The sequence below is a fragment of the Petaurus breviceps genome, unplaced genomic scaffold, assembly GCF_028583685.1.
Source record: "Petaurus breviceps papuanus isolate PSGF00001 unplaced genomic scaffold, PetGlider_PUasm1.0 91133, whole genome shotgun sequence".
In the NCBI taxonomy this organism is placed as follows: domain Eukaryota; kingdom Metazoa; phylum Chordata; class Mammalia; order Diprotodontia; family Petauridae; genus Petaurus; species Petaurus breviceps.
Genome location: NW_027187419.1, coordinates 93,386,752 through 93,412,553, shown reverse-complemented (window position 1 = coordinate 93,412,553; position 25,802 = coordinate 93,386,752). Strand labels below are relative to the sequence as shown.

General features: G+C 35.5%; 1 protein-coding gene across 1 annotated transcript in view; it reads left to right on the top strand.

The window, feature by feature from the left end:
• The window catches only part of TTC21B (tetratricopeptide repeat domain 21B), a 98,874-nt gene that overhangs the window by 47,103 nt on the left and 25,969 nt on the right, over nucleotides 1-25,802 (top strand). The window contains exons 15-21 of the mRNA XM_069080289.1: nucleotides 1,959-2,197; nucleotides 11,840-11,912; nucleotides 15,390-15,500; nucleotides 17,482-17,620; nucleotides 19,373-19,479; nucleotides 24,008-24,196; nucleotides 25,345-25,455. Coding sequence (XP_068936390.1) covers nucleotides 1,959-2,197; nucleotides 11,840-11,912; nucleotides 15,390-15,500; nucleotides 17,482-17,620; nucleotides 19,373-19,479; nucleotides 24,008-24,196; nucleotides 25,345-25,455 — 969 coding nt within the window. The remainder of the gene's footprint in view (nucleotides 1-1,958; nucleotides 2,198-11,839; nucleotides 11,913-15,389; nucleotides 15,501-17,481; nucleotides 17,621-19,372; nucleotides 19,480-24,007; nucleotides 24,197-25,344; nucleotides 25,456-25,802) is intronic.

The window sequence follows — 25,802 nt, the reverse complement described above, 5'->3', positions numbered from 1 at the left end:
GGTTCATTCCTCTTTACCAAAAGATTAAAGAAAAAAAAATTATTGCCTTGAATTAGAACCACAAAATTGTACTTTGTTTTAGGGAGAAGCTTACTCAGTAACCTGAGTCATTTTTTTGGATAATAGATTTAGAACTGGAAGGAGTCTCAGATGCCATGTAGTCCATTCTTTCGTTTCATAGGTGAGGAAACTGAGACCTAGGGAAGTTAAAATAATTTACCCAAGGTCATACAGGTAAGTTAATGTCAGACAGAATTTTAACCCAGGCCCTCTTACTCCAGAACTCATAGTCTTTCCACTATTATCACACTACATCTTACCTAAAAGTGCAACTGTTTGTGAGGACAGATTGGGTCTCTATATCATCTTGGCTGCTATTAATTAAACAAACTAATATTATAATGTACCTAAGATTACGTTCCATGTTTATGATTAAACATTATAACATGCTATTGATTAAACAATCTACTATTAGAATATTATATATAATTAATAATATAATATGAATGTAATAATATTCAATTCAAAAAATGCTTACTTCACTATTTGTTTTGAAGATACAAAAGATACAGCCTTTTGTCTCCCTGGTTTTCATCCTCAACATTATCCTTAACTCTTCATTCTCCTTCACCCAACATATCTAATCAGTTACCAAACCCTGTCTTTCTCTCCTCCTCAACTCTTGCCCTCATATTAGGGGACTTAAACATACATTATAATGCTTCCTCAAACACCTTTACCTCCTAGTTCTTCAGCTTGATCATTTCCCATGAACTATTCCACCCCATTTCAGCTACATGGATCTTGCCTTCATCCACAAATGCTCCTCTTCTGGGTTTATGAACTTTGAAATTCTCTTATCTGATCAAAATCTGTTGTCATTCCCTCTGCCTTGCAACCCCAGATCCTGTTCTTCATACTCACTCTTCTTTCATAAGCCATCACGCTGCACTGGATTTACTATTCCTTCCTTGCTTATCCTGATCCCATAGTGAACCAGTTCAATTCTCCATTGTCCTTTTCTTTTAAATCTTTTGTCCTTTTATCCTGTCATCAATGTGCTCTACCAAGTCCCAGCCCTGGATTACTCTTACCAGCCAGTGCCTTTGCTTCTACTCACTGCCAGATGAAGCTAGAGAAAGTCACAAAACCACCCTGACTGAATCCATTTCAAATATATGTTATATAAACTCAACTGGGCCTTCACTGCAGCAAGGCAGTCCTTTTATTTCTCTGTAACTCACTTACTGACTTACTAACCACAATAATTATTGCACATCACCCCCTAATCTCTCAACTGAGAATCTTGCCTCTTATTTTGCTGAAAAAAAAAATCGACTATTCACCAAAATGTTCCTCTTTTCCCTCCTTTGGGATATTTAGAGAGTAACTAACCTGTTAATTGTCATACGTGTAGTGTGTATTAGAGGCAGGACATGAACTTTGGTCTTTTTGACTCATATATCTATCCACTGCCTTGCATATGAGTTATAAAAAAATATTATTTCACTGAACATTACTGCTTAAAAGTTCATTTCCATACTTATTCATTCTCTATCTCTTTCCCTCACAAGGAGATTACAGACATTGTACTTTTCTCAGATTCCCAACATCATCACTACCAGTTTACCAATTTCGCTGGATTCATGCCATCTGGTGGGAACTCTTGTAACTTCTTTGCTCCACTCCTCAGTATCATTACTGAATCTCCTTTCCTTTCTGACTGTCTCAGAGGAAGAAATAGCCTTATTCCATGTCTTTCTGTTATTTTTTGTGGGATATATGAACATCTTGTCTTCATCCCCTTATTCTTACATCTTAAATCATTCTTGTCCATGCATTATTTATATAGTTTAGTTTATATTCATAATTGGAAATGTATCCATATATGGTATACATGGTATACATATATTATGTGTGTCTTTGCTTAAGGTAATGTTTTCATTTCATCTGTATAGCACGAAGCAGCAAAAGTTTTGCAAGATGCCATCAATGAATTTTCTGGAACGCCTGAAGAATTGCGTGTAACTATTGCTAATGCAGACCTAGTTCTTGCCCAAGGAGAGGTTGAACGAGCCTTAAGCATGCTCCGAAATGTCACACCAGAGCAGCCTTATTTTGTTGAAACCAAAGAGAAAATGGCAGATATTTATCTAAAGCATAGAAAAGAGAAAAAATTATATGTCAGCTGTTACAGGTAAAAGTTTATTTCAATTTCTTTTAAATTATCAAATTATCACTAGAAATTAATTTCTCAAGTGTTTTTTCCCTAAGGCAAAGTCTTCCACTGGTTATCTTTCCCATTCTCCCTAACCATGGCTATATTTTCCTCAACCCCAATTTTCTTTTATTAATAAGGTTTATTAATGGCAAAATCTTCCTGTGGCTAACCCTACTTTCCAAAATCTCACAACACTTCAGTTCTAGACCCTGAGTTTTTTCCTTGCAAATCATCACTGATTGGGACTTTTCTAACATGACAGAACTTTTTTACAAGGATAATAATTCTGTAGCCATTGCTGTTCAAAATAGGATAGTAATGCCTCAGTTATCTTAGATGAGAGATTCCAGCACCCAAATAGCCAGGAATATATAAGGAGGTAAAATAGCTTCTGGATATAAGCAACAGTAAGAAGTGCTAAATATTTTAAATCCGTTTGTTAGCTAGAAGAATGGTGTGTTTTCACTGACTAGTGATAATTGTCAAAGCTAAACTCTGATCATGAAACCTAAGAGGTATGAAATAAATGGTAGGAAAAGCTGAAAGGAGAGAAAAGAACAGGAGGCAGGAGAAACAGGAGAGGGCTAAACTGGCAACCAACATTATAGGTAGCAGTGGGCATGGCCAAGAGACCAACCACCTAGAAAATAGAGGTCACATGTAAGAAAGGGGGAAAAAAGCATTTCATTATAGAAAAACATAACCATTTAGAGGAATTCAGGGAAAGATCACTTTAAAGCCAAAGCATCCCCCAGCAGCTTTTAGAAGCTATTGGTCAAATGCAGTACAGTAATTTTTAATAATGAGAGTGCTGGGTCATCAATAAATGTTTATTATATTCTGTTAAGTAGAGAAATAGGGAATCAGTTTTGGAAAAAATTCACCACCATATTTAAATTTGTGGAACTTGTCACTCAAATTTTAGTTGGGGAAAACTCATTCATTGGATCAAAACTAGAAAACAGCATTTTGGTTTGCATAATAATATAATAGAATATTGTAATATATATCATATTCTGATAATATCTCATATATTTGGAAGAGGGATTCCCTGGTCAGGGGATTTTTTTTAGCAGTCTGGTGAAGCCTATGCATGTTTTCAAGTTCATAAAGTATATAGGATTACAAAGGAAAAATACAGTTTTCAGAATATTTTTTACAACAAGTTTATAACCCTAGGTTAAGAACCCTTGTATATAGATGATAAAGCTTCTAAGTGCTGCTATTTGTGGGCAATATTAACTTATTGCTTGAAACTCCAGAACAGCAGTTGCAAGGAGATCTGTAATTACTCATAAGATCTAGATAACAGTCCATTTGGAAAAAATTAAATGAATGAAAAATGCCTTTTGTTAAGAGTTTTGTTTGTAGCTAGATGAGGGAATATATCAGTACACATATTTGATTGGTTAGTTGTTGTCCTTCATTCTTGAAGAGGACCAAAATGTTATTACTATACCACAGTCAAGTTTCAGTGTGTCAGACTGTGACTGATCAGACCAGTATGAGCTCGGAATGTTCTACCATAGGTTGGGCACAAATAACCCATGTGAACATTTGTGGTGGATACTCTAAATTTGTGCATCCTGTATTTCTTTTGAGCTGTTTCAGTTCTGTGCGGCAACTTCTCCAATGTGGGCACACCATGCTGAGCAGTCCTGTGCCAATGTCTTCCATGTCTATACAATCAATTCCAGAGTTCTTGAGACCTTGAGAATGTCCTTGTATCACTTCTTCTGACCACCATATGAACTCTTGCCCTGTGTGAGTTCTCCATAAAACAGTCTTTCTGGCAAGTGTACATTTTGCATTCAGACAGCGTGGCCAGCCCATCAGAGTTGTGCTCTCTAAAGCAGAATTTGAATGCTTGGCACTTTAGTTCAAGTAAGGACCTCAGTGTCTGGTAACTTATCCTGCAGGACATGTTTGATAGAGTCATTGCAGATGTACAGTAAGGTGGGCTCAGAATTGAGTTAGAGGAATAGAGCAGACTAGGTTGCATTTAGGAAATTGCATAGTGCTTTTAATCATTCGAAGCTTTACCCTAACACAGTGGCTCATTTTTTTAACCCTTATGTTCTCCCAGCCACAATTATATTTCAAATCTCAGAACATCATATTCTATGAACCATCAACATTGCAGGCAACTGAAAGGGTAATGGGGACATGAATGGTAGTAATAACCAGGATGCAGCTTATTTCTGGTATCAGTCTATGCTAAATCAGAAATTAAAGGGACTGGTACGAAAAAGACATGTGAAATCATGTATCAAGAAAGGAGGGATAGGGGCAGCCAGGTAGCACAACGAGTAAGAGCACTGGCCCCAGTGTCAGGATGACCTGGGGGTTCGAATCCGGGCTCAGACACTTAGCATCCACCCAGAAACACCTGGCTGTGTAACCTTGAGCAAGTTACTTAACTCCAATTGCTTAGGGGTGGCCAGGTGGCTCAGCGAGTAAGGGCACCGGCCCCCAGTGTCAGGATGACCTGGGGGATCGAATCCAGGCTCAGATACTTAGCACCACATCCAGAAATAACTGGCCGTGTAACCTTGAGCAAGTAACCCCAGTTGCTTAAAAAAAAGAAAAAAGAAAGGAGGAATAACAGATAGACAGTCAGTACTCCTCTTACATCTAAGAAATGTAAAAAGAGCTAGGGAGAGTCTTTCAGTATATTAGGTAGATCCTCTGTGGAAGACCTATTGGAAAACTAAGACAGAAATACAAAATATGAGAATGCATGAATCCACTAAAGTACTGTGATAATAGAGGAAATCTTCAGTTAACTGGATCCAGCTGGCTGGAATCCTTATGTAGAATTGCTTTGGTTGTTGCTTTTCAGGAAAAAGAAGCAAATGATGACTAAATACTTAAACATAAGGACTATAGTTCTTAAAAAGCAATATTGAAAGACTTTTATCATAACAATACAAATTCAAACTAATCTCAGCTGTACTCTACAGTAAAACCTCAGCTTTGCTTGGAAGCCAGCCATCTGGAATTGTCACAGAACCTAGAAGTAGTCCAGAAGAGAAAACAAAACAACCTTTGGTGTCGAAATAGGAGTCCCAAAGTACCACCCAAACAATGAAAACTGCAAAATAATGTTGAATAGTCAAAGAGAATACACACAACACTCAAAAACAATTCATTGGTCAAAGAGAAAGAAACGTGCAGATTGGCTTTGTATTGTCTTTAACAAATGAAAACTGAGAATTCCAGTAAAAACACCATGGGACCCAAGAGAAAAGAAAAGGGAATAGGTTGTAAGAGATTAGAAGCACAGAAGGTTATGGCGTCAGTGAACAGCAGACACTCCTGATATCAAAGAAAAAAAGAGCTCACAACAAAAAATACAGTAGATAAAATACCTCTGCATGGGAAAAGCAGTATTCTGTATCTTATCCAACTTCTCTATCCTTTATGGAACAGGAAGGGAAAAAAACCCCATTCATTTGCACCTTGATAGTTGATAGCTTGATCGGATCAATAAATCAACAAGCATTTGTTAAGTACCTACTATTTGCAAGCATAGCACAGTGGATAAAGACCTAAACTTGAAGCCAGTAAGAACTGAGTTCAAGTTTCTTCTCTGACAAATACTGAGTAAGTATATGACTCTGGTAAAGTCACTTAAGTCTCCCAGTGTTCTACATGACTCTACAAGATTGAGTTGCATAGAAGGTTCTCCTGCATTAATAGAGGGTGTTTTCTCACCTAAGAGTTACCTATATATCCCTTAAATCACAAATTCAGTCCCGATCCCTATCCTTATGTGCCAGGCGCTGCACTAGGTATTGGGGATACAGATGAAAAATGAAACAATACCTTCCTTCAAGGATTAACATTCTATTACATGATACTTCATGTACATGTATAAGTATCTATAGTATAAATATAAAGGGAGAGCACTAAAATTAGGGATTTGAGAAAACCTTCATGTAAAAGGTAGTATTTTGAACTGTGTCTGATTTCTTTGGGGAAAAGATGAAGAGGGACTTCTTTTCAGGCATGGGAGACAACCAGTGCAAAGGGAGATGGCACACGGCATGTGAAGAACAAAGAGAATGCCAATTTGACTAAGCCATACAGTGTGGGATGGGACTTTATATATAATGAAAGTAAAGACATAGGTTGGGGCAAAGTACTGAATAACTTTAAAATATAAACAGAATACTTAGTAGCAGTAGTAGTCAACATTTATTTAGTGCTTTAAAGTTTATAAAGCGCTTAACATTATCTCATTTGTTCTGCACAAAAACCCTTGTAGTATCTAAGGAGGAGATTAGGAGATTGAGACTCAGAGAGGTTGTGAGTAGTTTCCCATGGTAACATGCCTAGTAAACATCAGAGTTGTGGTTCACACCCACTTCTGCATGCCAAGCAGTGTATAGTTTAGCAGTATAGAGGATGCATTCACTGTATTATGTACAGAAAGTTATTACCTCATAGTGTACATAAATGTTTATAGATCAGTACTCTATTGGCTTTCCTTATAGAAAGATTCATTAAGGCAGCTGTTTAAATTCTTTGAGGATTCTGACAGCTAATACCATTGAATATTGTTGCAACTTGTACACAGCTAAATTAAAGCACCCAGATCAAATTTTAAATATGAGTAGTTTTCACTAAAGATCCAAGAGTGTCCCTGTCACTCAATATTAATTAAAAAGGTAAAAGATTTTTATAAGCAAGTTCAGGTGAATTAGCTTTGTTTATTTATAGGCTAGAAGCCTAAGCCTTTTTTGGAATGTTGGTGGGGATGAGAGTTTTCTTCAAATAGTTGAGGGACTGTCATGTAGAAGCAAGATTAAAAGAAAGATCATAGGATTTAGAGCTGTAGGAGACTGCCTGAGTCAATAGACACTTGGTCTTCTTATCAACCAGAGAGAAATGGTAGCTGTGAACAATGCCAGTTTGGAATATAAACACATTTACAAATTGATACAGGGGAGGATAGTTGAAGACTGAGTGGTATTACTTTATAAAACATTTAGAAGAAATGGAGAGGACAACAAGTTTGCAGAAATGTTGGCAGGCAACTGACATGTCAGATTGTCCAAGGAAAAAATCATTCAGCAAGCCTTATTAAATACCTACTCTGTATTAGGCACTGTGTGCTAAACAGTAGAGCTACAAATAAAAAGAATAAGACAATCCTCATTTCCAGGGAACTCATATTCTAACCATGGAAATCGAAGGAACACAGTAAACAGAAGGAAAATATTTAGTGAGATTTCTATAAAAAAATTTTTTTCTCATTACTGACAGGAGAGCTGTTCCAGGTCCCAGAGGTGTTTTTGCAGAAATTAAAGTCACTCACACACACACACACACACACACACATACTATATCTGGATGCAGCCATGGGCCTACCCAATGGAGTGACATGCTCAACATGACACAATTTTGAGAATGTGGAGGAATCAGTTGTCAGGATATGGGAAAGATGTTAAAAAAAAAAAAACTACAACTGGAAAAAAAAATCATGGGTGTTACTAGAGCCAGAAAAAGATTTTTTTTTTTAAAAAAAACAGCTGAAATGGCTTCTTTAAAATTTTTTTGTCTTGTATTCTCAGTGCATTGGCTCATACATAGGAACTGTATAACTGCTTACCGAATGAATAAATTTAGTCTAATTTTTTCATTTTATAGACAAGAAAACTGAGACCCAGAGAATAGAAGTAATTTTGCGAAAGACATAGAGGTTGATGAACCAGGATTTTAAACCATGATATAAAGTCTGACTCCAAATCCAGAGTTCTTTCTGCTATGCTTAGTCTTAAGAAAATTTCACAAAGTTCTCACTTCTGTTGTGTGGGAGATGGGAAGGAGGGTGAAGGAGACCAGTATGAGGAGTTTCAGAGAAAACTGGATTCACTAAATTTTATTTCCCTGCTATATGCATGTTAAAAGATGAATATGCAAATGCTCCTGGTAGCCTTCTGGAAAACTCTAGAATGACTAAGGCCAAAGACCTAACCCTACCTAAGGCTGTCACTTCCTATTTCTTCTTATGCCTTCCACCAATTCATATGGAATCACTATGCCCAAAATTTACCTCCTCAAGAGCTCTTTCCTGATTAACTTCACCTTTTGGAGTTGAACTAAACTCTTTTTGTGGAGTTTAGTCATAAAATAAAGGAGAGATATGAATCATATTTAGCAGGGATGGATGGACCAAGAAAGGGACTTTTACTAATGGGGGAGGCATGGGAATGTTTGTGTGCAAAGGGAAGTAGCCAGTAGATAGGGAGAGATCGAAGGTTAAGTGAGAGAGGATGATAAAGGGGACAGTCTGCTAGAGGAGATAGGATAAAATGGGATCACTTGTATATGTAGAAAGGTTAGGCTTGGCAAGGAGAAGATATCCTTATTCATGTCAGATCTAGAGGCAGATAATGGCAAAAGGCCTCAGATATGTGAGATGAGGAGAAGAAAGGAGGGAACTCATAGCAAATGGCCTCGTTTTTTTGAGTGAAATATGAGGCAAAGGTGAGACGGGGTGGGAGAGCCATGGAAGTTTTCAGGAGGGGTAAAAAGGTTTGGAAGAGCCACTGTGATGAGAGGATTAGTGAGCTAATTGAGGAGGTTGGGTTACTACAGTGAGGGACCAGTATAGGATATGTAACACAAATCTGTATTGGATTCAGTCAGGATGGTTGTATAATTTTCTCTTTATTTAGCATATAAGTAAAGTCAATGGATAATGAGAGTAACCTAGGGCAGAGACTTGTCATGACACAGTTGGCAATAAGATAAGAGGCAAGCAACTCAAGAGAAGGTCATTTTGTAGAGTTGAATTGGTTTACCAGGGATTCGGGGTGGGGAAAGGAGAAAAGTGTGACTGATACAGAGGTTCTGACCTGGGAGAAAACTGTAGGTCATAGTATAGACAAAAGTCAATAGAATGTGATCAAACAAAATACTTTCAGAGTTCATGAATATGGAAGTGATATGGGTAATGGCAAGATCAAGGGTATAATAACAGTAGCAAAAGTGATAATAACATAATAACTAGCATTCATACAGCAACTAATGTGTCAGGCATCTGCTAAGCATTTTACAAATATTGTCTCTTGATTCTCACAATTCTGTGAAGTAGGTGCAATTATTATCCCTATTTTACAGTTGAGGAAGCCCCTGGGAACACAACTAATAAATGTCCGAAGTTAGATTTTAACTCAAGTCTTCTTAATTCCATGCTCTGCATGGAATATGCATATCTATGCATTGTGCCACCTATCTGCCTCCATAACCATCGGTGTTGTGTGGTTAAGGTGAGATGGAGGAGTAAGTCATAGAAAAGGAATAAGTTGAGGAAATAGGAAGTTAGGGTATTTGAGGAAATAACAATTTGTATATTGAAGTTCCCTAGTATGAGGGTGGGAGTTAGAGAGGAGAAAAAGTTTATGAGTCAGGTAATTAACTCATTGAGGAAAGAAGGAGCTTTCTAGAGATCTGTTGGCAAACAGCTACCACGGTTTTAGTTAGTTGATAGATGTGGATTGCATGAATCTCAAAGGAGGAGAACATGGAAGTGGCAGTGGGGAATGAGTATTCCAGCTCCCCACCTTGACCAGTGAGTTGGGAGGAATTAGTGAAAGTACAGCCATTGATGGAAAGGGTGACCAGAGTTCCTGTGTCATCAAGACAGAATCAGGAAGAGGGAAGGCGTGCTAAAGGATTTAATATGGAAGCAACTGTGTTGCTGTATGAAGCAGGAATTCCAGACAGCATAGTGATAGCTTTTGGTTGGAGTAGAAGGGAGTTGAGGGAAATGGGAATAAGGACTTGGGCAGTGCAGGATGGGTAATGGGGTTTAGTTGATGTTATAAGGTGGTTCAGAATCACCAGAATGAGGAAGGTATGATTAGGGGGGAGTTTGTTAATCCCGAAATTGATAATTTGGAGATTTTCAAAGTCAATATTTTAGCCTAAGGGTGAAATCAGTTAAAAGCCTTGGGCAGTTCTGGCAAGTTCAGGTGAAGGAGCAAGAACTTGTAGCAAAAGTTAGGTGACTTGAATGCAGTTTGTTTATACTACATGGTGTCTCCATTATTCTCTGTGCTTCTTGAAAGCAGATTGTCTTTTGCCTTTCTTTGTATGCCCAGCACTTAGCATATTGCCTGGTATGTAGTGGGTGCTCAATAAATGTTTTTTGACTGACAGTCAACTGGCAAATATTTAGTAAGCACCAGAACTTGTAAATTTTGAGATAAACTGTCCCCAAAGCATCATAACCTAAAGTCTTAACACAGAACAATACGTCATATTTATGAACAAATTGCACATGTGAAAGAATATTGGATGTTGGTGTCATTTGCAGTCCTTCCTATTAGCAGTGCAGAAATAATATTTTGAATACTGTTGACCCATCAAAAGGTATCAATAGTGATGGAAAAAAAAATTGAGTGAGAGGAAACCACTGGGAAGGCTACTTCCATTCTTAATTCACTAATTAATTTAGCACCAAGTAAGTCATCTTATCCCATCCAGGAGGTTCTATTCTTTGCATATCTTCATGAAATATGAATGACCAAAAATGAAAAAGATATCAAAATTTTTTCCCAAGAAAACAAGTTCTGAGATCTTTGCATTTATACATTATTGTTTACTATCTACATGAAATGGACATGAATGTATTCAGTATTCAAAATGATGACTGTTAGTCATTAAGAAAATTTATGTTGTATTTATTTTCTCTTTTTTAAGAAGGCATGAATACATGCATATGTGTGTGTGTTTGTTGCATTTTAGAAAGGTTTCCATCAAAAGAATGAAAAATATTTATAATACTCAAGCCTCAGGTATCCAGAAACTTGATTTTTCCAGAATGAAACATTTTCATGTGATTCTGGATAAGGGAGGTTTTACTGACTTCTGAAGGTACTCTCAGATGTGATTGAAGAGAATAGATAATAACAGATAGTGCTTATATGGAGCTTTAAAGTTTGCAAAATACTTTTCAAATATTTCTTTTTAACCTTACAACTACATTGGGAAGGTAGATGTTTCCATTTTATAAATGAGGAAACTGATGTAAGGATTAAGTGACTTAGCTAGGATTACACAGTAAATATCTGAGCCTAGATTTGAACTCAGATCTTGACTGCAGATCCAGTATCTTATCCACTATACTATCTAGATACTGCAATAATCTGCATCATCAAAGGAAAAATATTTACCTGACTTAGTTGGTAGAAGCAAAAAACTAACCTTATATACTTTAGAAAGCTTTCTAAATATAAGGTTTGAAACAAAACAGAATTAATAGTTAATACTCATTAAATCAGAAAATTCATTTAAATAGAATGCCCAATTCCCTGAGCTTGAATCAAGATTTTACCAGCATACTTTTGAGTATTTTCCCTATTTAAAAAGAGATATTTGTTTATATATATTATATAGATTATAGTTTATGATAAAATCTGACCATAGTCTTTTGTAAGTTTTATAGTATAAAAATAATTCAATGTAAACATAATAAGTACATTAATACTTATTAGTTTATCTAAGTCATATACCTATGACGTGGAAAATGAGTAAGTTTAAGATTAGACAGATATTTGCACATACATATTAAAAATAATTTAATCAGTAAAATTTGTCTTCCAGAGACCTCGTAGAAAAATTGCCCAATCCCCATACTTTTCTTCTCCTTGGTGACGCATACATGAACATACAAGAGGTAAGAACTTGCAGTGCTTCTGACTCTTACTATTCTTATGGAATAGCATAAGATAGTTAAGATAAAGTAGTAAGACCTGTAAGACCATCCAATTTGTTAATAATTACTGTTAATTATTGAGATATTATACTATAAAAATGAAATTGATCCTATTTTCACAGACAAGATATAACTTGTTATTGATGCTGTCATGTTATTGATCTCTGAATCAGATGCCTATGTAGAAGTAACCTCCCCTTGTTAAAGCATAGATCAAAATTATTGCAAAGGTAGAAGAAAGAATAAAAATTAGAAAAAGATGTCATAAAATTTTAAAATCTCTATATCTATTTTAAACCATAAACAAGTTTTTAAAAAGTTTAGCAAGAGATCCAACCAACTAAGCAAGTTATATTTAAGGATGAAAATTAAAGACAACAAATAGAAGAAAAAATGGAAAAAAAAATTGTAGTCATTTTTGTAAACAAACTTTTTAAGCAGTCAAAAATAGTATAAACACCACTCAATAGTTCCAAATGTGTTTTCAGAGAATATAGAAATTGCACTAAAGAGAATAAAGATTTGAAAAGCAGTTAGATTAGACCAAGTATCTGTAGAGATTATTGAGAGATCAATTCACAATGTATATTAAATAAAAGAAGATACCAAAAGAGTGAAAGAAAAGAAAATCTCATATTTTGTTAACTTCACTCATTCATTAAGCATTTATTTAGTGCCTACCATGTGCCAGATGTAGGAGATAAAAAGAAAAAAATGAAATGATCTCTGTCTTCAAGAAGCTTAAATGCTTTCATTGAGACCATATGCATATATAAAGAGAAATATATGCAAAATATAAATAAATATAAGGTATTTTGGGGACTAAGGCTCTAGCAACTATGTAGAGAATATGGAAAGGCTTCCTGTAAAAAAAAAAAGTGATGGTAATATCCATCACCACTTCCCTCCAAAACAAAAGAACATCATCTAACAGTCCATATAAAATATATTTATTGAAATCATCTACACACACACTGAGGACATCTTCAGTTAAGACTTTAACAACCAGTAATCTGTACCTTTTTATATTGACCAAACCCTTTTAATATGTTATCTAATTTGATCTTCACACCAACCCTGTAATGCAGGTGCTATCATCATTCCTAATTTATAGATGAGGAAACTAAGGCTAAAAAGTATCAAGCAGCTTGCCCAGGGCCACATAACTAAGTGGTGTCTGAGGTAGGATTTTAAGGTCTTCTTGACTTCAAATCCAGCACTATACACCATACCACTTAATTGCATAATAATTCTTCTAGTATTATTACATGTTATGTTACACTATAATTTCCAAAGAGCAAAAATGAATATCACTCTGGTTGTATGTGAGTAAGCTAGCTAAAACACTTTAGCAAAAAATTAGCTGTGATAAAGAACTGAAGTAAAACATGTCACAAGAGACTTGTAATTGAACAAAATTAATATTCACATGTCATGTGACAGGAGCAAGCACTAACCAGTGAACAGCCTGTGTGTTTAGGTAGTATCCTTATCATATAGGAGAAAGCAGAGAGTAAGGCCTCCAGGAGGTAAAATGGACTCCATCATGAATTTAGGTAATAGAGTGAACTTCACTCGTACAGAATGTGCAGGCATGGCAGTTTGTGCTCAGTATCATTAAAGGAAGAGCTCCACATTAATGAGAATGATTTAGGAATTTTGACATTACAATGTCAAATAATTGTAGAAGTTAGATTGTAGTACAAGAAATAGATGGCCAGCACTTATTTAAAAGCTAGGTGTGAGGAATTTTTTTTTTAATTTAAAATGGAAATGATCACCAAAAGCATAATAAAAAGCCCTTTTGATTAGGCATAGTAACAGGGCAGTCAGCTTTACATGGGTAAAGTGTCCTTCATTATTAAGTTTCAAATTCTGCTGTGTAATTGATAAGAGAGAGTACGCCCTGTCAATTGCCACCCTGTCAATTACCACCCTGCCTTTGGAGGGAAGGGATCATTTCAAATGAGTTGTGGTTGTGCTAATATGTCACACACCAGTAGCCCAGATGATGGTGACTGAATCCTTTTCAACTCCTTGTAAAGCCACACATGAGTAGCTTTCCAGTGGACAGCTGCTGTGAACAACTTCAAGGTTCTGATTACACAGTATAGTGAAAACTTATTTATTCAATAACAAATCAGATCAAAACATTTACAGAAAATCAAGGTACAGCATTTATAGTGTTACAACTTATTACAGAAAATCAAAATAGAGCATTCACAATGACATCATAACTCAACAACTTATCACTAAAATGGCCACATAATTTTCACAAAAGTGGTCACATAGTTTTGAACAAAGTACAATCATTTAGTCAATCATTCACTTAGTAACTCAGTCATTCAGTCATAAAGTACAAAAGGTCAAAGTTCTCCATGGGGTACACTAAGTTACAAATCAGTCACTATTTAGTCCTTAGTCACTATTCAATCATCAGTCACTACTCATTACCCTCTTAAGGGGTAGTGGAGAATACATAGGCCATCCACTGCTTGATCACAGTAAATCAATCTTCTCAGTACATAGTATCCAAGTAAAATCTTTCAGCTTGACTCTAGCCTGGCTCTCAGCTTCCATGATTCCTCTTCCATGGTCCCAGCTCCAATTGTCACCTGAGTTCAAAGGCAGGCAGCTCCCAATTCCTTGTCCAGCTCCTTGTCCAATTCTTCATCCTGTTCCTGTTCCATATTGAGGCTCACAGTGTCCAGTCCACCTCAAGTTCTTCACAGTTCCAGTTTCTGGGAAGACAAAGCTTGACAGAGCCACAGTAATATGCACATTGCCAGCACCATCATTACTTCACTATCTGCCTGTGAAATCGACACAGACCCACAAACAAGGTTCAAGAGGTCAGCACAAATCATAAGTAAAGTCCCAGGACCTCCAAAACCCTCCTCCAGGACTTCTGTAAACAGACAACCAGGAAAATCCTCTTACAGGTTTCCAGTAAGGTCCGAGGGCTTCTGTACAAAGTATCACAAGCAAACATCAACACAGACAGAACAGAGAAACAGAGTGCCGGGATACCACAAGTTTTCTCCTTCTTGACTCTGCCACCACAAGAGTCTTCTTTTCAGTTCAGTTCTGCCGCAAGCCCTGGGGCTCTCCTTATATATGGTTATTAGTTTCTCCCCAGGAGTTCACAAGTTCTAGGGTTCACAAATTGTGGGATTCACATCTTCGGTTTCTTAACAGACTTGATACAAGGCTCATAAGAAACTTGAACTGAAACAAGATGTGAACTACTTCTGTGGTTGCCATTATACACCTGAATGTTAGCGAGTCATATAAATACAGCTTCTCAGTGTTGCTACACATGTAACTAGCTTTACAAAGTAGCCCAAATTAATAGGCTAATGAAGGAAGTGTGAGACTTTATTAATTTGCCCGGTCTAGTTAGTTACTCTTATTTCTTCTTATTTCTGACTACTCTAGCCTGAAGAAGCCATAGAAGCATATGAGCAAGCTCTCAAGCAGAACCCAAAAGATGGCACTCTGGCGAGTAAGATTGGGAAAGCCCTGGTCAAGACTCATAACTATTCCAAGGTACTTACATATTATATAGTAGGGAATAAATCCACAGACCCACATTTCTCAAGCCCTGTGTTATGGAGTAAACCTTCAGAAAGTAATATGCACACACCAGATGTTTGCAAAACTCTGAATTTGTATTCATTTTTGAAGGCATAGGTTTGGCCATGTAACTTATCTGCTCAAAAATCTTTTTTTTCTTTTTGGAGGAGGGAATGTAGGGCAGTTGTGGTTAAGTGACTTGCCCAAGGTCACATGGCTATTTGTGTGTGTGTGAAGTGTCTGAGGCTGGATCCGAACCCAGGTCCTCTTGACTCCAGGGCCAGTGCTCTACTCACTACGCCACTTAGACACCCCTCTGCCCAGAAATCTTAAATGGCTCCCTGCTGCCCTCTAAATAATGTTCAAACTTCTTTATCTTGCATTGAAATTCCTCCATGATCTGGCACCTATTTATCTTTTCTAGCTACCTTATTTGTAATTTATGCCAACTGGACTATGTTCTGCCACCTCCACTTATGTCCTGTGTCTTCCCACCTTTGTTCGTTCTCTTCGATGTTCCTAAAGTATCTTTTCTCATACTCTTCCCTTGCTAAATTCTTCTCCATACTCTAACTGAGCTTCTTAAGGGCAAGGACTAATTTTTATCCCTTTTGCAACCCCTAGTGCTTAGCACATATAGTAAGTACTTGATTAAAATTCAAAACAAAAACCACTTCCTCTGAGAAGTCTTATCAGACCCATCTCTTGTCTTAGTAAAATTTTCCCCCTCAGACCTTCCCTTTCAAAGGGTTTTATAATATACTTTCTGTCACATATTAGAATTACCTGTGTATCTTATCCCCACTTAGATGGTAACTCTAGGATTAGTAACTAGGTCTTAATTGGGACAGTGCTCTGTGTACACAATAGGTGCCTAATGTATATTTGTTGAACTGTTGCCTTTCTTTGCATTTCCAGCACTTAGCACAGGGTCTGACATAGAGTAATTGCCTAAAAAATGCTTCTTGATGAATTGGCTGACCGACGTCAAAAGCTTTATTATATTTTTTTCAGGACTTTTAACACATAGAAATTTTTCAGTTTTGTATAGTAAATTTTTGCTCCTAAAGTACTAAGTAAACTAAGGCCTACAGCACCATTTTTAAAGTTACATTGCAGTTGCTATTCATGTATGATAAAGTATGAATCTTCCAAATCCTCCTGCTTCCTTTTGAAATCCACTGTAAATAAATACTTTGATTTGGTTTTAGTTATGTATTTACACTGCCTATCTACTGTTTCCAGATTTCTTGAGGGTTGTCACATTTATCAGATGATTAACTTTATGTACTTATAATTCAACATCTATGCTTGTAGCACAGTGAGGTTAACTGGTCTATGAAGTTGAACCCATAACTTTAGTCTAATTTGTATTTTGTTTTCAGTAAATTAATTAATTGCTCATAAGAAAGAATATTAAGGCTGATGAGATAGCCTGTAATCCCTACTACTAAACATGTGGAAGTAAGTGTATCTCTTGAGTTCAGGAGTTCTGAGTTGCAGTGGGTGTCTGGATTGAGTCTAGCACAAATATGGTCAACCCCTAGAAAGAGTGGACAGCATGTTGCCTTGGGAGGGACAGACTGACCCAGGCTGGAAAAATGGAGCAAGTTAAAATTTCCATCCTAAACAGTATTGGGATTGAGCCCATGGGTAGCTGCTGCAACTTTAGTTTGGGTAATAGACCTAATCTCAAAAAAAAAAAATGTCATCTTGATTTCATGTATTATATTTAAAGTTTTAAACCCTTTTTCTTTAAATTTCTTTAAATTCTTTAAAGGCATAATTCACAAAATTTAAGCGATTTCAGGAAATGTATGTATGAACAAATGCTCTTGTTAGTTGTGTCTGTTTATTGTTTTTAATATATTTATTGTTCATGGTACATTGAAAATAAGTATTGTTGAATGCTTTTTAAATTGCCTTTCCCCTTTAAAAAGAATTTTGTGTTTAGGCAATCACTTACTATGAAGCTGCACTGAAAACTGGTCAACAGAATTTTCTTTGTTATGATCTGGCTGAGCTTTTATTAAAATTGAAACGTTATGAAAAAGCAGAAAAAGTTCTTCAACATGCTTTAGCCCATGAACCTGGTATGAATTTCTTATTAATTTAAAATAACATATACCATAGCTCTAATTTAGTTTTTTAAATTTTTGCTTAAACATAAATCTTAGTACTCTCAGTGTTTACTGTTCTTTATCTAATATTCAAGTATATTACTCTTTACTAAAACATCATATTTGAAAATCTAAAACAAATTCATGAGAAGATAAGTATTTACATTATAAGATGATTTATTACTCTATAAAAGTCTTCTTTTGTGTAAATGACTAGCACCTTGAGTGCATTTAAAATAAAATTCAATTTATAAGACTTAAATTTATACTTTTCAAGAACATGTCTGTTACCTTCAGTACAATTTTATACAGAATATTTAGGTTTGTCAGAATTTTGAAGTGATGTGGAAGGTATGAAACGTTAGGTTAATTTTCATTTAAATATTTTTGTCTCATTTTAATGTTAAATGCTAGAATAATTTTGAATTGGATAATGGTGAGAAGCAATGTTTGGCTACAATAATATAACTAGCTTTTCTATATTATTATTATATAGTATATATATGATATAATTAAAATATATATTAATTATAAATAAAATATACAAGTAATATAATTATATTATAATATTATTTATAGAAAAGCTAAATATTCAAGCCAGATCCTTTTTTTCCACTTTCAGTCTTAAAAGTTAGTAGTAGAAATCATAAATTAGACTGTTGGGGTGGCTAGGTGGTGCAGTGAATAAAGCACCAGCCCTGGAGTCAGGAGGACCTGAGTTCAAATATGGCCTCAGACACTTAACACAAAACTAGCCATGTGACCTTGGGCAAGTCACTTAACCCCAACTGCCCTGCCTTCCCCCCTGCAAAAAAAAAAATAGACTGTTATTCTTTATTTAAAGTGTGTCTTTTACTTCTTTTTTATGGGTAACATTTGGACATTTTATTTGCTTTTTTTATTTAAACAGTAATCAAATCTTTTTTTAGGAATGATTAAAAAATTATTTATTAAACATTTTTGATGTGCTAAGCCTTGGAGATACAAATATGAAAGTGAAACCATCCCTGGCCTTAAGGAGCTCACACTCAGATTGAGGAAATGGCATGTAAAAAAGAGAGTCTAGCTACATAGTTGATAGAAAAGACCAACAGTCCTTAAGGTGCATCAGATCAGGCAGTAAGTCCTGGCAGGATGCTGTGACAGAGTAGTTGATAAGTTCTGGAAGTTCTCCATCTTACCAGTAGTTTAGTGATTACCAATATTTAGTGATGCTTTGCACATACAAAAGGTGTGAGTATTTATTTGAGATTGGTGGGTCCTGCCCAACACAGGTAGTGGGGCCTTGAGGGTATGAGTTGAAAGAAATTATGGTTTTTCTTCTACAGTGGTAGGGATGAGAGGAAGTATGAAAGGGGGTTGGTTAGTGTTCAGCCAGAAGGGCTGCTAGGTAGGAATACATTGGCAAGAAGGTTAGACCAGTGGGGGCAGGGGAAAGCATTGAAAAGGAGGAAAAGATGAAGAAAGGTCAAATGTAAATTAAAGTTTTTTCATTTGTATTTATAGACTTTTTGTTCTTAATGTAGAAATTATATTCCTTTATCTAATCATCTGTCATCTAATTCTTTTACATAAACTATGGTTGGACATTTTGTAATTATTACTCTATACTTTGAAAATTAGTCATCTATCAAAAGAGAAATTGAAAACTTTAAAAATACTTTTAATTTTTATTGTTTAGTTAAAATAACTTTTTTTTCTTTTCAACATTTAACATCTTGGTAGTGAATGAACTATCTGCTCTAATAGAAGATGGACGTTATCAAGTTCTCCTATCAAAAATTTACAGCAAAATGGAAAAGCCTGCTGAAGCAGTCATTGCATTGCAACAGGTAATGATGGAGGAAATATAATACCCGTATACATGCATGGAAACAATGTGATTACCCCCTTATTCTCCCCCAACCCCTGACCAGTTGAATCAGGAAGAGCAGGGACCAGAAAAAATGGGTCTAAATGAAAAATGTTTACAAGAAGAAAAAAATTGAGAAAATATAGAGGCTGTATGAAATTGCAGTCATTTTGGCTTTAACATTCTGAATAACTGTTTTGAAACTGAAGCAGTGTTATGGAAAAGAACTCTGGATTTCAAGTCAATAAGTGTGGGTTCTAGTCCCAGATCTACTGCTGACTAGCTCTTTGACTTCAGACAAGTAACAACCTCTTAAGGCCTTAATTTCTTAGTCTATTGAAAGTGATAGCACTAAGGCACAGGAGGGACCAACTTTAACATTCTGTATAGCCTTTCTGCTTTCAGTTTAGAATAATTAAAGTAATAGTTTATTAAAAGCTTTGAGATACTGTTGAAATAGCTGGTCTTTTATTATATTTTATGGCCCAATGTAGCAGTTAGTGCATTTGATCAAACCTTAAAGAAAAGAGATATGATTAAGTGACATCACAAATGTTAGATAACAGTACCAGAGTTATAGTACTCCTACAGAGACATAACTAGTAGGGAGGCAATGCTTTGTTCACACAAAGTGAAAATGTACTATTTTGTCACCTAAAAAGTCAATTTTGTTTTTGCCACTTTCCCGTTTATAGGAAATAGGAATGACGTTTTTGTGTACATAGAAATGTGTTTCAGTGTAGCTTTGGATTACAGGCACCTAAATAGTTTGATAGAATTCCTAGTTGACTTGAAAGGATAATAGTCTTGTTTTTCTTATTGCATAAAATTGAATTTTCAGAAGAAAAATACAGCAAATATTATAAAATTATGGAAGTTGCTTAAACAGTCACAATGCAGTTTAGTAAGTAGATTGAGCTTTCTATTAAAATCATCACTTCCTTCAGTTTTGAAACAGTGTGCACTGCAATTTAACAACCATTTATTGAATGTGTCCTAGAAATTTCTAGGTAGCATGCTAAGTAATTGAGAATGAAGGAATGATGGTCAATAACTCCAAGGAGTTTACAGTTTAGCAGGGAGAAAGAAAATATATTTACAAACAAATATAATACAAAATTGATTTCAAAATTGCATAAGGTACAAGATGCTTCAAGAATTCACAATAAGACAATCACAGAGAAGTAGGAAAGAAACTAATTGTAACAATAGCTTCAATAAAATAATAGTGTATAAAAATGAGCAAAATTTCTATGTATAAATAACAAAATCCAGGAATATGTAATAGAAAAAGGAGCTCCATTCAAAAACTACAAAATCCATTAAATATATTTGAGAGTTATTTTACCAAGGCGTGCATACAAATACAATTAAAGAAATAAAGAATGATTTACATAATTGAAGGGATATTCATCGCTCATGTTTGGGCTGTGCCAATTTTAATAAAAAACAACAGTTCCACCCAACCTAATTTTCAGATTTAGTGCTATGCCAACGAAACTACCAAGAAAAGAATTTATTGAGCTAGAGAAAAATAACAAAAAGATTCATTTGGACAAACTACAATCTCAAGGGAAATAATTTTTTAAAGTAGGAATGAAGAGGGATTAACACTTCCTTACCTCAAATTATATTATAAAACTGTAATCTATCAAAATTATTTGCTGTTGATTAAAAATAGAAGGGGCAGCTAGGTGGCACAGTGGAAAGACTGCTGGTCCTGGAGTCAAGAAGATTCATCTTCCTGATTTCAAATCTGGCCTCACTTACTACCTGTGTGACCCTGGACGAGTCACTTAATCCTTTTTGCCTCAGTTTCCTCATCTGTAAAATGAGCTGGAGAAGGAAATGGCAAATCAGTCTGTTATCTTTGCCAAGTAAACCTCAAATGGGGTCACTAAGTGTTGGACACAGCTGAAACAACTGAACAGCAATGACAACAGCAAATAGAAGACTTGATTAGTGAAACATTAAGGTGATGAGTTAAAATTTGACTCAACCCAGTGTTACAATAAATTACTTGGGAAAATCTCTATATTTGACAAGAGCTGCTGGGAAGACTGGAAAGGACTGTGGCAGAAATTAATGTTTTGACTAACATTTTATGCCATATGCTACAATAAAATGAAAGTGTATTGTGACTTGAATAATGTATTAAAAATCACCCTATTGAAAACAAATTAGATGAGAATCAGAACTTCGTGTGATGTCCCTCAACCTCTCATATCTTTCTAAAATGTAAAATATGCACCAAAGATAAAGAAGTTTCCATTGTCTCCATGGAAATACCTGGAATCCAAAAAGACCTTAATAAAACAGGAACTGATTTCTACATTTTACTCTTTACCCACAGTTTATGCCATCCACCCTGAACCTGCCCTAGCAAACAGTATGATCTCTTTCTTTCTAGTGTCATGGAGATCCCAGCTCAAGGCTGTGGAAATATTCTTTGGCCAGGACAGATAACCAGGATTCCTCTGCCACACCCCAGACTAAGGAAGTTCACTGGGGACACACAATAGCACTGTGGCAGGCAGTGGTATGTGCTGCAAAAATGTTTGCAGAAGAGCCAGAAACAGAGTGAAAGGTGAAAGACATATGTCTGGGCTTAAAATGGAGCTCATCACCATATCCCACCCTTCCCTCCTCTCCCAGAGCCTCAAAGGCCCCCTACTACAAAAATCATACTCACGGCACCAACATGGCCACTCTTTGAACTGTTAGTGCCTGATGAGAATTCTGAGAAATGGAGGAAACAGTACAGGATACAGGGACAGACACAGTATGTGTGGGCTGTGCAGTATTCCAAGATTGTGGAAAAGTACTCAATACCCAGTGAGGGCTAGTTCTGTCCGCCCAAAGGGCAGAAACCTAGGCCTTTGTCCTGTGAATTTCCTAGCACAGAGGAGGCAGAAACACTTGAGATTCAGCAAAGAAACCACCATCAGAGGGGAGTGAGTCAAATACTCAGAAACTGAGTAATGGGGGAAAAAAAGACTTGGAAAGTACCAAAAATCTCAGGAAGAGAAAAACTCAAGGACCTTGAACATAAACAGATAAATCAACAAGAGAATCATTAGCAGCAGAAAGAAATATTACCTACAAATCCAGCAAATTAGTTCAGGCATCTGTGAGTTAACACTACAAAATAGCACTGTGTTTTATAAATAAAAGATCCAACACTTAATTTTATAAATAAAAGATCCAACACTTAATGAAACAGAGGATCCTGTGGAATGTACAAGAATATGAAACCAATACACTGTTCCTGAGTGGTTAAAAAAACAATGAGAATTACAAGAACAAAATTTATGGCCTGCATAGCAAAAAATAATGTAATAGAAATACTGAATAGAAAATAAAGAATAGAAAAGATGGAATCTGCAATGACAAGTCTTGCCAAAGAAACAAACTGGGGATGCAAATATACAGAAATGAAGGACAATCTAGAAGAAGAAAAGCAAACAGTAACATTAAAAGAAAATATGCCTGCTATGTAAGCAAAACATGCTGATCTTGAAGACAAGATGCATAAGGATAACCTAAATATCATAAGTATCTTTAAAAAAGTTACTATTTGTTATATGGGATGGCTGTGAAAGGCACAGTGGAAGAGATACTTGGGATAACTCTGATGATGTAAGAAACAGAATAAACTTAATTTTTGAAAAAGAGAATTAGATAAAGTGTTTTTCACAGCTCTGCCTAGGGCAGGGGTACTGGATCAAATAGGAAAATCAAAATTATTACAAAACATAGAATAGTTTTGATTACACAAAATTGAAAAACTTTTTCACTCACATAATGAGTGCAACTAGTCTAAGAAAGGAAGCTGTCAGTTGGGAAAATATTTGCATCCAGTATCTGATTCAGTTCTGATTTCAGATAGATATAGAGAGCTAACACAAATAAGACTAAATCATTCCCTACTAGATAGTCAAAAGGTATGAGCAAACAGTTCTTAAAAGAATTGTAAATTTTTAACAACCATATGAAAGACTTCCAAATTGCTAATAATAAGAAAAATGCAATCAAACAATTCCGAAGTTTTTCACCTTAGACCCAGTAGAGCCACAAAGATAACAAGGTTGGAAAATTCATTGGTGGAGGGGTTGTAGAAAGACACATGCACTGTTGTGAGAATCAGTTGAGATAATGTATGCAGTGATTTACAAACTTCAAGTGCTATATAAAAAGACTATAAATAAAATAAATTTTATTGCTCATATCATTCAGAAGAGGACTTTTCAAATTGTTACACACTTCAAAAGAAAATATAGGTTGTCTTACTTGCAAAAATTTTCATGGGACATTTTTGCTTTAAATGAATTATGAATGCAGAGTAAGATATTGGAAAGGCATTTTGTTTGCAAACAAACTACCAGACCAATAATGTGGGAAATAGAATGTTATGTGATAGTTATTTATAAATTATTTATTTAGAATGCACTTTTTCTTTTCTTTTCCCTCTTCTGCTTTCTCATGTCATCATCCTTTATTGCTTTCAGGCTCGAGAATTACAAGCCCGAGTACTAAAACGTGTTCAAATGGAACAGCCGGATGCAGTTCCCACACAGAAACAGTTAGCTGCTGAAATTTGTGCAGAGATTGCAAAACATTCTGCTGCTCAGCGAGACTATGAGAAATCAATTAAATTTTACAAAGAGGCTCTTGTTTACTGTGAAACAGATAACAAGGTCGGTTTTCTTATAAATTTTTCATAGTACCTTTTGATACCAAATATCAACAGATTTCTCATAGTACCAAATTCCAACCATCTTGTTTATTAACACACTAGAAGAAATCTAGCACAGATTACATTTTAAAAGAAAATGAAAGAACTGTTGTTTGGAAACAAATTCAGAATAAAAACAAAGATATTGCTATCATGCCTCAGATTGGAAATGTTTAGCAAATGAAATTATTATGAAGAAAATTCCATATATGTAAGTGTAAACTAAATATCTAAGTCATTGTTTTCAAATGTTCATCATCATGTGATTCAGTAATCAGTTTTAGAACATTTCAGACTAGATGTATAAATTTTGTGATTAGAGCATGATTGGGGTGGGAAGGTATTTGGCAGACATATCTAAAATAAAAATATATGGGCAAACTTAATTCTTTTTCCTGCTTCTGCTAGCTGAAATTTGATTATTCTTAAGATCTACTTAGATATTATTAAGCTAAAAGCATACTGTGCTTGTAAAATTGCTTGAATAAAAGATAGAAGAGACAAACATTCTGAAAGTTAAAGCTTATGTTTGAAAATTTTGAAATTTACATATTACTTTTAGAAGTGAGAACAACATTTTCTTTAAGGATTAATGAAATAGAACAAAGCAAACACTTCCTTTTCCCTAATAGTCAAAGGTTTAGTATTAGTTTGTTGAGTACTGGGAAATAAAAGAAACCTTAGAAATTATATAGTCTAACCCCTTTGTTTTACAAGTAAAGAAAATTGCCTCAAGAAGTTTTGCAGTACCCAAAGTCACACAGCTAGTTTGAAGTATTAGAGAAAGGGCTTGAGCTACTCTCTAACTCTTATGACTCCCAAGTTTAGTACTTTGACTACTATATCACATTGCCTTTACAAAAGTTGAAATTGCCTGGGCGGGGGAGGGGTGGGGGCTAATTCTGGAAGTATTACCAAAAAGGCATGGAAAGCATCTGGTGTTTTTCTACTACCATCATTTTATATTTAGAATAGCCCTATATTTTTCAACTCAGCTCATTTTGACTACCCTGAAATTTTAGTTTTTGGCAAAATATTTCTCTTATTCACAAAATAGTTGTAAAGATTCCTGAAAATTTTTATATATCTTAATTTTTTTCATATATATAGGCAATGTTGGAACTTGCACGTTTGTACCTAGCCCAAGATGATCCTGATGCCTGTCAGCGTCATTGTGCACTCCTACTTAAGAATGACCAAGATAACGAAGCTGCTACCATGGTTAGTGAATTTTGCTATAAGATTCAACTACCACAAATATAAGTATTGGTTTTTCTTTACACCTTATCAAGAAAAATTACTAAAATAATCATAAGTTCCAGGTAAAGTTTCAGAAATTCTGTAAGTTATGAGTTAACTTCCCTACTTCATGAATCATTGTGATGTAGCTGATCTTGGGTACAGATATGCGGTGCCCAAGGATCACAAGTTCCATCATATCATCAGTGTAGGAAAGACTTGGCTCTGACAGCACTCTAAGGCAGTCCAAGAACCAGCCTAGCTAATTATGGAGAGGCTCGTTATAAGTAAGCTCACCTTGATGAATTCTTCAGCAATGGCAACTTATA